This window comes from Sodiomyces alkalinus (assembly GCF_003711515.1).
Source record: "Sodiomyces alkalinus F11 unplaced genomic scaffold SODALscaffold_16, whole genome shotgun sequence".
In the NCBI taxonomy this organism is placed as follows: Eukaryota; Fungi; Ascomycota; class Sordariomycetes; order Glomerellales; family Plectosphaerellaceae; genus Sodiomyces; species Sodiomyces alkalinus.
The window spans coordinates 347147-357560 of record NW_021167094.1 but is presented as its reverse complement, the minus strand read 5'-3'; the positions used below and the strand labels follow the sequence as shown (position 1 = coordinate 357560).

The window sequence follows — 10414 nt, the reverse complement described above, 5'->3', positions numbered from 1 at the left end:
TTCTCCCCCCGCGCAACACAAACAAGAGAAGCTGACTCTTATTCAACCCGCTCGTCTCTCAGATTCCCACGGTTCTTTACTATGACCAGTATCAAAAAGTCGTTGGCTGGGGACCAGATATCGCTGATGCGCTGGCCCCCACCGGCTACCCGAAACCAGGTGTTCAGAAAGTCGAGTGGTTCAAACTCCAGCTCATGTTGTCCGGTAACACCTATATCGACCCTATCAACCTACCTCCCCTGCCGCCCGGTAAATCCGAAATCGATGTTGCGGCCGATTATCTCTTCAAGCTACGTCAGGCTATGCGTGCGGCACTGCAGAAGACACTCGGCGAAGTGTTCAACCGCGAGGAGCGGAATATCCGTTACTATCTGACCGTCCCGGCCATCTGGAATGATGCCGGCAAGGCAGCAACCAGAGCCGCAGCCATCCAGGCCGGTTTCCTGCGTGACGAAAACGACAACAGGTTAACGCTCGTGTCCGAACCCGAGGCGGCGGCCCTCTTCTGCGCCAAGACCGGCCTGCTCAACCTGAAAGTTCACGACGCCCTACTCATCGTTGACTGCGGCGGCGGTACGGTCGATTTGATTGCGTACGAAGTCGAGGATGAGAACCCGTTCACGGTGGCCGAATGCACGGCGGGATCGGGCGACTCGTGTGGCTCCACTGCGCTCAACCGCAACTTTAGTAACATTCTGCGCACCAAGATTCGCAAGATGAAGCTGCCCGATGGCTCCAAGACGGCGGGTCGCGTGTATGCCAAGTGCATCATGGACTTTGAGAACCGCATCAAGGCTGATTTCCGTAACAACGGTCAGAAGTGGGCTGTGGATGTCGGCATCGAGGCGGAGTTCCCCGAGGCTGGCATCGAGGAAGGTTACATGACCTTCACCAACGAGGAGATTCTCCAGTGCTTCGAACCCGTGGTCAACCGTATTTTGGAGCTCGTCCGAAACCAGATCATTGCCATTCAGGCCCAGAACCGGACTCTACAGAACATCCTCGTCGTTGGCGGGTTCGGCGCCTCAGAGTACCTGTTCCAGCAGATCAAACTGCACGTGCCGCCGCAGTTCCAGTCCAAGGTTGTGCGACCGATGGACTCGGTGGCTGCCATTGTCAAGGGCGCCGTGACGGCTGGTATCACTGAGCGGATCATCACCCACCGTGTGGCTCGCCGGCATTACCTCATGGCCACCCTTCAGCCGTTCAAGGAAGGCTACCACCCCGAGGCGTACCGTGTCCCCTCGCTGGATGGGAAGGACCGGTGCAAGTTCACCCGCCAGATCTTCGTGCAAAAGGGCCAGAAGGTCAAGATCGGAGAGCCCGTCAAGGTGTCTTTCTTCCGGCAAGTTGCGCCGGGGGCCACGCTTATGTACGAGGACGTCCTGTACGCTTGCGATGACGACGTGTGCCCGGAATATACCAAGGATCCTCGTAAGTTTCTTTGTTGTTTGTGCGTCCCCGCTGCATGGGATGGAAAAGATTCTGACTAGACTCAATAGGCATCAAGGAGGTGGTGACGCTCACTTCGGACCTCTCGCGGAAGAACCTGGAGAAGGACTTTGAGAGAATGGACACTCCACAGGGCACTTTTTACCGTGTATACTTCGACATCTATCTGACGCTCGATGGTTCCGAATTCAGCGCCGAGCTGGTCTGCCAGGGTGAGGTCATGGGCCGCTGCCGGGCTCGCTTTAGGTAAAGATATCAGACGCGAGGGAGGCGCAGGCTTTGCGGTAACCCAACGAAGCGGGGCTGAGCGAAGATGGAATGGAAAAGGAGTATGAGGAATGCTTTTTCCTGCCTGGCTTTGGGCAGTTTTCATGTTGACAACAGACGATACCTCTGGCAGAAGGGCGAAAGAAATGCACATGACATTTCTTTTTCTTTTTTTTCCCTTTTTTTCCTTTTTTTTTCTTTTTCTTTTTTGGAGTGGGGGAGGGCCGGCGCAGGGGGGTTGAGGGGGAAGAGGGCACTTTGAAGTTTTCCTGAAGAAACTGGACAAGAGGTTGTGGGATATAAACCCCTGTGATGAATGTCCCATTCCCTCTTCCAGTTAAGAGCAAGGGCCGCGTTACACGAGCACAATATCCTCCTTGACAAAGCCCGGTTCCCCTTTCCGCCATGCTCTTACAGCATCCCCGTCCACTATTCCGTAAATGTAGCACTCCCCGACCACTTTATATTCCCTCACCGTCCCCGCGGGCCTTAGAATGAAGGGAACGTCGGCACCGAACAGCACGGCGCAGACGTCCCCGGGCTGCATGACGGACGGGCCGGTGCCCCAGTAGCCCGTTTCGCGGGTGTTGAAGAAGCGCCGGTTGGAGGAATGGGCCTTGAAGGCAGCGCCAAAGTTCTTCCTCGCCTCGAGTGCAGTATTCATTTCGACCATGCCTCGTATCGGCTTCAGGTAGGTCTCCTGGAATCTGGGGTTGGCATACATGGCGTAGCCGGCGAGCTGCTCGACGAGGTGCTCGGACTGGGCCTTGTAGTAGCCCCTGATGGTCGCCGCGAAGGCGAGGACGGACTCGCCGGGGGGGTACGGGTGCGGTTTCCGTCGGGCGAGGTCCCAGCACATCTCGAGCATCTGCCCGGCGTCCATGCCGATGGGGCCGAACTTGGACGGTTCCATGGTCGGCGTCAGTTCGTCGACCGAGTCGATGAGCAGGGCCGAGACGGACAGTTTCTCCCCCTGGTCGACGACGACGCCGACTTGGGCGCGGAAGGGTTCGCGCTCGGACTTGCGGAGGCTGGCGTCCCATGCCTCCCAGAAGGCCTCGGCGTGGAGCGGGTGCTTCTTCTCGTTCCACCGGGGTACCCACGACGGGCGGTCGAAGCCGGGACGCAAGGACTCGTGGGTCTGGTGGGCCTGGACCAGGAAGTTGAGCGATTCCTGGGCGAGGCTGGCGGCTACCAATCGGTGTTGCTCCTTGAGGTCTAGAGAGTAGTTCGCCTTGAGCCAGGGCTCGCCGGTGGCGGGGTTTCTGGCCTTCGGGTGGCCGAGGAAGGCGTAGACGTGGTCGAGGTCGTTGGTGGCGCTGAAGTAGCGCGAGGCTTCCAGGACGAGAACGAAGTCGATATGGCAGACGGCGGCGAGCTGGTCGGCGAAGGCCCGCAGGGGCGGGGTCCGGTGCATCCACGAGTTCTTCTTCCCGTAGGTGGACCAGACGTTCCAGAGGGCGTACAGCGGGGCGCCCATGAGCGTCTCGGAGGTCTCGGGCCCGAGGAAGTGGCGGAGGTCCTCGATGAAGTAGGCATTGCTGATGAAGGTGGCGATCTCGCTAAAGTCGATGCTCGCGTCTCCCCAGTGCGCGGTGGCGGCGGTGGCGAGGCCGACTTCCTGGAGCACCCAGACGCGGGAGAACCAGGGGAGGTCGAAGAGCCTTCGGACGCATTGTTTGCCGCCGCGTTCGCCGAGGACGAAGCCGAGGACGGATCGCCTCGCGGAGGAGAAGGTTGTGACTTTTTGGCCGTTGATGGTGTCGATGTCGGCGGGCATCTCTTCCTTGGTCGGCTCGAACGTTTCCACGTCGGTGCGGGTGTAGATCTTCTCGTTGATGACTTGCAGGCACCGGAAGGCTTCCGGGGCGGAGTCGGTGGGGTCCGGACCCAGCCAGACGATAACGTCCCGGGCGGCGTCGTAGATGCTGCCCATCAGGTCGACTTGCTGGCCCTTTTCGATGGTGTCGGCCTGGTTGATGCAGATGGCGTCGGCCCAGGCGAACTGGACCTGGTCGTCTTTGCGGATGCGGGATAATCCGTCTGCGAGGCTCCGGGTGATGCTGCAGACGTGCCCCGAGCAGGTCAAGGTGGTGGTTTCGGTTGGGGCGCCCCAGACGTAGGACACAGCTGTGTAAGGGGGAGCATGGTCGAGCTCGGAGGTGAGGAGCTCGCACTCGAGACTGTCGTTGGGCGATCCTGGGTGGATTTTAAGCAGGCGGAAGTATCGGCCTCTAGGAAGAGCGGTGTAAGTGAGCGACTGAGACTCCATGTGTAGAGTTGGCCGGATCGCCATCTTTTCTTTCTTTTCTTTCGTTCTTTTTCGTTCTTTTTCGTTCTTTTTCCCGAAAGGAACTTTGAAGAGAGAAAAAAGCTAGAGGCAGTGAAGCCTGGGAGGAATCGTTTTGTTGTTTTGGGCTTGGCGCTTGCTGAGGGGCTTTTAAGGGGCGGGAGAGGCTGAGCTGCCTGCAGGCCTCCCAGTCCTGACCCTTAGCTATGCATGCATGCATTGCATCCGGAATAAAGTCTCATTATAGAACAGAATAGGAGGACTGGCCGGGGATCTCTGAACAGGTGCTTTGAATTCTTTCCCGCTCGCAACCAAAAATAAATGCCAATACCTACGTACCTGGTAGGCCAACACGCAGCATGTCATCTCTATTAGAGCTCCGCCTCGATATGCTCTTTTTTTTTTTCTTCTTTTTTTCTTCTTTCGAACTCGACTTGAACCTACCGGCCTTTCTTCTCCCTCCTTCTCCGTTCCCACTCGGCCCTCTCTTCTTCATCGCTGCCGCTAAACTCGGCATCCTCGTCGTCGCCACCCGCGTCCGCTTGTTGCTCGACGACAGCAGCGGACGTCTTCCCGGACGCGGCAACGTCGCCGGGGCTGACAAAGTCGCCGGCGTTGAGGGCAGCGTATTCGTGTTTCTGGATCAGCTCGCGGAGCTCCTTGTTGGACGGGTCGACGAGCTGCAGGGCGGTCAGGCCACCCTTGTTCTTGACGCGCGGGTTGCAGCCGGCCTCGAGCATCATGTCGACTAGGGCGTTGCCGAAGGGTCTCTGGGCGCGGGGTTCCGAGTTGATCCAGCGGATGGCGGAGTGGAGGGGGGTGTCGCCTTCGAGGCGGTTTATCGGGTCGCATTCGAAGTTGGGCTGGTCTAGGAGGAGGTCCATGATTTCATCTGTTTTTGGGTGTTTCACCGGTTAGCGAGAGGGTGCGCACTGGGGGGGGGGGGATAAGAGGGGAATGTCCGTACAGTTTCCTTGCAAGGCGGCTTCGTGGAAGAGGTGGTTCCCCATCACGGTGGTGGTGTTGTTGAGGATCTTGGAGAGTTGGTCCTCATCAGGGATGCCGTCGATGATTTCTTGGAGAAGGTCGGTGTTGTTGCGGCGGCAGGCTTCGATTAAGATCTCCTTAGTAGAGGCGCCCTGTAGGTGGAGGAGACAGACGGCTGGTGTTTAGCTACGAGTGCCGAGGACCAGGAAACTAGAGGAGCATGGGAGGAAAAAAGAACGGCAGACAGAAGGCAAGACGAACAAAATCCCGTCGAGACGTTGGGTACGACGCGAGCGGCGGCGGACTGGCCTTTTAAAACTTACATCGTGGACTTCGTCGTCTCCCGCCATGGTGTGTGAAGGAGATGGGAGAGCCGGTGATGTAAAGATAGGGACGTATTCGAAGGGGAAAAGGCGGGAAGCGTGGTTTCTGGTTCGGGTTGTTTCGCTTTGGGCGGAGGGGCTCAGTGGGATGGAAGAAACACCCTCAATGTCGGCAGGTGAGGTCGTCCACGGAGAGGGCGAGGGATACTAAATAATGATGTGGTTCTGATCGGTTTCTCGGAGGGAGTTCAGGTTCCCACGTGCGCAAGTGTCTGCCTTGTAGTTTTCCTTTATCCAACGAAAAGCAAGCTTGGGCGAAAAGCGAGGTTTTGTACGCCGTCCCTTCTAAGCGGCACTATTGCGTCGTGAGGTGAGTTTGGGAGTTGGCAGTATGGAGTGGACCACGGGCGAGTTCCCTTGGCGCGGGACGACGCAATTGGGGGGGGGGGGGGTTACCTAATACGGGCCCCACTCCATGTTGTGTGGCAGAGGTGGCAGTGCAGTGGCAGAAAGGGATGGCTTCGCGTATAAGCATGGGCGATGTTTCAAAAATGCAGCTAGAGTTTTATATCGGGGGAGGGGGTTTATCGAGCGCCTAGCGGGGCGGCGGGGCAGCGGGGGGCGTTCGCCAAGGGATTTCTGTACCAAGTAGGTATCGTCGTCCCCCACCATAGTCGTAACTGAACACTCATTCTGAGCCAGCCTCATACATCAGAGGAGTACAACGTCGAGACTCTCGATTCAAGCCAATACCAACGAAAAAAAAAAAAAAGAAGAGAAAGGAAAAGGAAAATAAGATTCATGATCCTTCCTCCTCATCACAGAGTGGAGCGAAGCCTACCTCCCTTCATCTTCTTGTTCCTATAAAATTTTGCTTTCCTATAGAAGATCCCGCGATGCTTCTATGTACGGGCCCAAATTTCATCTCACGCGCTCCCCTGTTTCTCACGGTCTCCAACTAACACAATATAGTCTGCCCAAACTGCGCCAACATCCTCACCGTATCGTCGGTGGCCTCAGTGCGCAACCGGCTGGAGTGCCGCACGTGTCCTTTCGAGTACCCCATCACGGCGCCCATCTACTCGCGGCGCCACTTCGAGCGCAAGGAGAGGGATATCGTCTTCGGCGGACCGGGCGAGTGGGACAACGCCGATAAGACGCGCGCGCAGTGTCCCCGGGACGGTTGCGACGGCGACGAGGCCGCTTTTTTCCAGGTGCAGATCCGGTCGGCCGACGAGCCCATGACGACGTTCCTCAAGGTTGGTGTTTCCTGGCCTGTGACGTCTTTTCGTCTTTTCGTCGTTCCCATCTGGCTTTTGAGGCTGACGGTTGTGTGATAGTGCATGACGTGTGGCCACCGGTGGAGAGAAAACTGAACGGAGAAGAGTGGGAGAGGGAGAGCAGCAAGGGGGCTTTTGTCCGCGTCCACTCTTTTCTGGCTGTATGCTTAATTGGTTTGGTTTATTTTATCGCATTGGCAAGGTGTTAAGGTGGGGGGAAAAAATTAGAAAGAAGAAGAAAGGGTATCATCGGTGAATGGGGGGGAAAAAGAAAAAGAAATAAAACTAAGAAAAACGCCCCTTGTTTCCATCCTCGTTGCATCGTGAATATATAGAGCCCCCCTCTCCCCTTCTCCTCCTAGATCATGCCTCTCCCCTGTGCCATTCAATGGCGGCGCGCATGTTGTCGTCCACCAGCCTCTGCACCAGGTCGGGGCTGATGATGTCCTGTCGGAATTGTTCTTGCCGCAAAAGTTCCAGGTGGCGGAGCGTCGGACCGGGGTACATGAGATACTTGAGGTAGGGCGGCCGGGACCAGTATTGGAGGTAGGCGAGGTAGGCGACGAACTCGGGTTTGTTGAGGAATTTCTGGGCGGCGAGGTGGTTCAGGTAGTATGGGTTCGCGAGCGACTGAACAAACTGTGATTCTTTGTTTTTTAACTTTGGCTCTTCTTCTTCTGCTGCTTGTGTACGGAGTAGAGGATGAAGATCCGGACGACAAACGAACCTCAAGTTCAAGCTCGAAGCGGGTGAAGCCACCGTAGATGGGTTCCTTGTCGCCCTGGTCATGTTCGCCTGACGGGACGGGAGGGGATGTCTCCATGGGGACAGGGGCGTTCTGATCGACTTGGCTGGTGGCCATTTTGCTGTCCCCTGGCGTCGAGTGTGGAAAGAAGGCCCAAATGGGAAAAGAAAAAAAAAAGAGAAAAAAAAAAAAGAGAGAAAAAAAAAAGAGAGAAAAAAAAGGCGAAAAGGTACGTTCGAGGTCCTTTGGCTTTTGTATTCGTGATGACGGAGTAGTAGCTGGAGAGGTGACCGAAACAACGGATAGGTACCTTATGGAGCCGGGGGACGGGACAAATTCCTTATCCGTCGCTCCGCAAGAGGTACGTACCTGTACTCAGAAACGCTGCTATGTCATCATCGGCCCCTCTGTAGGTACCTTCACAGCTTAATGCTTCCTCAAACGTCTCCCGGTTTAAATAAAAATAAATAAAAATGCACTCTTCAATACGTTGACGGGATTTAATAGAATGTCTGCCTATTCTATTTACAATCATCATTCCACCTCACCTCCGCCGAGCCCTTTATCCCCCTTTTTTTCGCCTTCCCCAACTTTGTGTCTTACTGAGAATAATGATCTGCTGCTGCTGCCCAGGGAATACGTCAACCCCATACACCATCATTGATTGCATAGCCATCCTCGAGTGTTCTCGTTAATCAAATGCCTTCACCTTTCCTACCTATTTCACTTACATGCCCGTAGCCAGCCTTACCTCTTCTCACAGTCTACGTCTACTGCAGCCCGGAAACGAACCATGGCAACAACACCTGCCCGTCCCGCCGTCAAGGTCAAGACACGCATCTTGATCCTATCCGACACCCATGGTCTGAAACCCCAAGACTCGCCCGGAGGGCCCAAGGGGGCCAAAGGCACGCCTCCCTCGGGCTATCGATACCCTCTTCCCGAGGCCGACGTCGCCATTCATTGCGGTGACCTGACGTCCAACTCCAACATCCCAGAGCTCGAGGACACCTTCTCCATGCTCCGTCAGCTTTCCGCTCCGTTAAAGCTTGTTATTGCTGGTAACCACGACCTGGCCCTCGACCGCAACCACTGGGACTCGGTGGTCGAAAGCCTTGAGGCCCGCGGTCGCATTCCGCTGCCCGTGGTCGAACAGTACAAGCGCTGCCCGGTTGAGTTTCAGCGTATCATCGACGCCGCCCGCCAAGACGGAGTCATCTACCTCCCCGACGACGGCGTCTACGACTTCGAACTGGGCAACGGCGCCCGCCTGCGCGTCTTCGCGTCCCCCATGACGCCGAGCTACGGAGCCTGGGCCTTCCAGTACCCGCGCGGGACCTACAAGTTCGACATACCCGCTGCTGCCGGCATTGACGTCGTCGTTTCTCATGGTCCGCCTAGGGGCGTATTAGACAGGGCCAGCAACGGACAGTATGCCGGCTGCGACGAGCTCTTCGCCGCCGTCTGCGCCAGCAGGCCCCAGATCCACTGCTTCGGCCACATCCACGAGGCCTGGGGCGCCGAGCTCGTCACTTGGAAGAAGCCGCCCCCCAGCGACGACAAGTACAACTCGGCCGCCGCCCCACTGGCTCGAAGCAATGCCGTCGACGAGGACGCTACGTTCGTCGTCGAGAGTGCCGACCGGCTATGGGGACTCGAGTATGGTTCCGGGCCGGAGGGGAAAAAGGCGGCCAAGGCCAAGGTCGCCCGCTTCTACCGGGATAAGTGCGTGCCGGTCGATATCACTTCGGCTGGCAGGCTTTCGCTTCGCCCCGGCGAGCAGACGCTCTTCGTCAATGCCGCCATCATGAATCGGTACTACAGACCTGCCAATGTTCCCTGGCTCGTGGACATTGACCTACCGAAGGCCGGAACAGGAACAGAAAAAACCGACGACTGAAAAGGGTGTGGAAGATTTGTTTTCTCATCTCGATTCTTTTCCCCACTCGCATCCCGCAGCGTCAAAGTCATACCATCTCATGTCCTCCCTCGTGCATAAAGAATGCTTGTATAATAATGGCAGTCTATTGCATCAATTTGCTAGGCCTTTTCGATTCAAAACCTGTTCTCCAGGTAAGAACGGGAAAATACAAACAGAGAAGGATAAAAAGAAAAGAAAAGAAAAGAAAAGAAAAGAACCCGACTATAAACCCATAGCGACCCCCATGAATAACGCAATGGCTGTGACTGCCAACGCAATCGATGTTGCAGCCGCTGCGCTCTCATCGTCATGGTCGCCGTCATCGCCAACGTCATCGTCCCATGCCGTCTCTTCAGGCGCCTCGGTGGCGGCAGTTGGAGGCTCCGACGCGACGACGGAACTTCCCCCGACGACCGGCGTCCCCAGCCCGTCCGCGCTGGAGCCGGGTTCCGAAGAGACAGTCTCCGTGGGCCAGGAGACGGGGCGTGTGCTCGTGGCGAAATAAGAGGCGCAGGTTTCATTCATGACCGTCCATAACCGGGAGCGGGCCTCGGCGTCGCACGCGTCCTCGAGGCATGGCCGGATCAGCAGTCTGAGCGCATCCTGGCGAGCCGGACCGCACTGGCAGGCTATGTCCGGGAGGGAACAGCCTATCTCTGGGAGGGTCTCACGGAGGCAGGAAACCTAAAAGGGGCGCAGGGGTAGAAAGTATTAGACGGAGAGGACGGACGGGCGACAGAATAGAGGACGGGACTATTGATTTTTTCTTCTCCCCCCCCCCCTTTTTTTTGTAAAAGAAGAAAATAAAATCAATAGTCCTAGCCTGACTACGTTTGAGAGGAGGGAAGAGAAGAGAGAGTGTTGGTTAGACGTACGGAACATCTGGGATAGTCGAAGGACTCTTGAGCAACGGCTGGAAGGACGATGGCTGCCAAGACTAGACCGTACCCAAACTGCATGGCTTGATTACTACGCTACACGCACGCGATGGTAGAGGGTGGTGTAGCTTGAAGACAGATAGTTGAGCACCGTATCATCAGGCGATGACTTGCAGCCCGAAATCTTTTGAGAAGGGCGTAAATCTCGAAATAAATAAATTCAAAACTCCAGAGGATTGCGCAAGTTCACAACGGAATAGAAGTCGGGGAG

The 10414-nt window shown here is 56.5% G+C and overlaps 7 protein-coding genes across 7 annotated transcripts in view; 3 read left to right on the top strand and 4 right to left on the bottom strand.

Annotated features, from left to right (window-relative positions):
- The window catches only part of SODALDRAFT_302213 (actin-like ATPase domain-containing protein), a gene marked incomplete at its 3' end in the record, with an annotated part of 2905 nt that extends 1203 nt beyond the window's left edge, over positions 1 to 1702 (top strand). The window contains exons 3-4 of the mRNA XM_028608920.1: positions 63 to 1434; positions 1503 to 1702. Of these exons, the coding sequence (XP_028462525.1) occupies positions 63 to 1434; positions 1503 to 1702 (1572 nt within the window). The remainder of the gene's footprint in view (positions 1 to 62; positions 1435 to 1502) is intronic.
- A 372-nt stretch (positions 1703 to 2074) lies between these two features.
- On the bottom strand, positions 2075 to 3991 carry SODALDRAFT_318178 (hypothetical protein; the record flags this gene model as incomplete). The annotated part of the gene is made up of 1 exon (XM_028609374.1): positions 2075 to 3991. The coding sequence occupies one exon, from the start codon at positions 3989 to 3991 to the stop codon at positions 2075 to 2077; it is 1917 nt and encodes a 638-aa protein (XP_028462524.1).
- Positions 3992 to 4309: 318 nt separating this feature from the next.
- SODALDRAFT_329585 (hypothetical protein) lies at positions 4310 to 5515 on the bottom strand. Its single transcript, XM_028610989.1, has 3 exons — positions 5320 to 5515; positions 4977 to 5148; positions 4310 to 4901 (listed from the first exon to the last, which is right to left on the bottom strand). Exons 1-3 carry the CDS (start codon positions 5344 to 5346, stop codon positions 4450 to 4452), a joined length of 651 nt encoding a protein of 216 aa, XP_028462523.1. The 5' UTR covers positions 5347 to 5515; the 3' UTR covers positions 4310 to 4449.
- A 525-nt stretch (positions 5516 to 6040) lies between these two features.
- On the top strand, positions 6041 to 6899 carry SODALDRAFT_329584 (DNA-directed RNA polymerase III subunit RPC10). Its single transcript, XM_028610988.1, has 3 exons — positions 6041 to 6225; positions 6292 to 6578; positions 6660 to 6899. The coding sequence occupies exons 1-3, from the start codon at positions 6216 to 6218 to the stop codon at positions 6693 to 6695; spliced, it is 333 nt and encodes a 110-aa protein (XP_028462522.1). The 5' UTR covers positions 6041 to 6215; the 3' UTR covers positions 6696 to 6899.
- Positions 6900 to 6962: 63 nt separating this feature from the next.
- Positions 6963 to 8020, bottom strand: SODALDRAFT_364223 (SOH1-domain-containing protein; the record flags this gene model as incomplete). The annotated part of the gene is made up of 3 exons (XM_028614626.1): positions 6963 to 7238; positions 7327 to 7472; positions 7948 to 8020. 3 exons carry the CDS (start codon positions 8018 to 8020, stop codon positions 6963 to 6965), a joined length of 495 nt encoding a protein of 164 aa, XP_028462521.1.
- A 150-nt stretch (positions 8021 to 8170) lies between these two features.
- SODALDRAFT_262927 (hypothetical protein) lies at positions 8171 to 9217 on the top strand (the record flags this gene model as incomplete). The annotated part of the gene is made up of 2 exons (XM_028607462.1): positions 8171 to 8947; positions 9005 to 9217. Coding segments are annotated over 2 exons (990 nt in total), but the record flags the coding sequence as incomplete, so codon positions are not given.
- Positions 9218 to 9365: 148 nt separating this feature from the next.
- Positions 9366 to 10378, bottom strand: SODALDRAFT_83760 (hypothetical protein). The gene is made up of 2 exons (XM_028615735.1): positions 10141 to 10378; positions 9366 to 9949 (listed from the first exon to the last, which is right to left on the bottom strand). The coding sequence occupies exons 1-2, from the start codon at positions 10222 to 10224 to the stop codon at positions 9488 to 9490; spliced, it is 546 nt and encodes a 181-aa protein (XP_028462519.1). The 5' UTR covers positions 10225 to 10378; the 3' UTR covers positions 9366 to 9487.
- Positions 10379 to 10414: the final 36 nt, after the last annotated feature.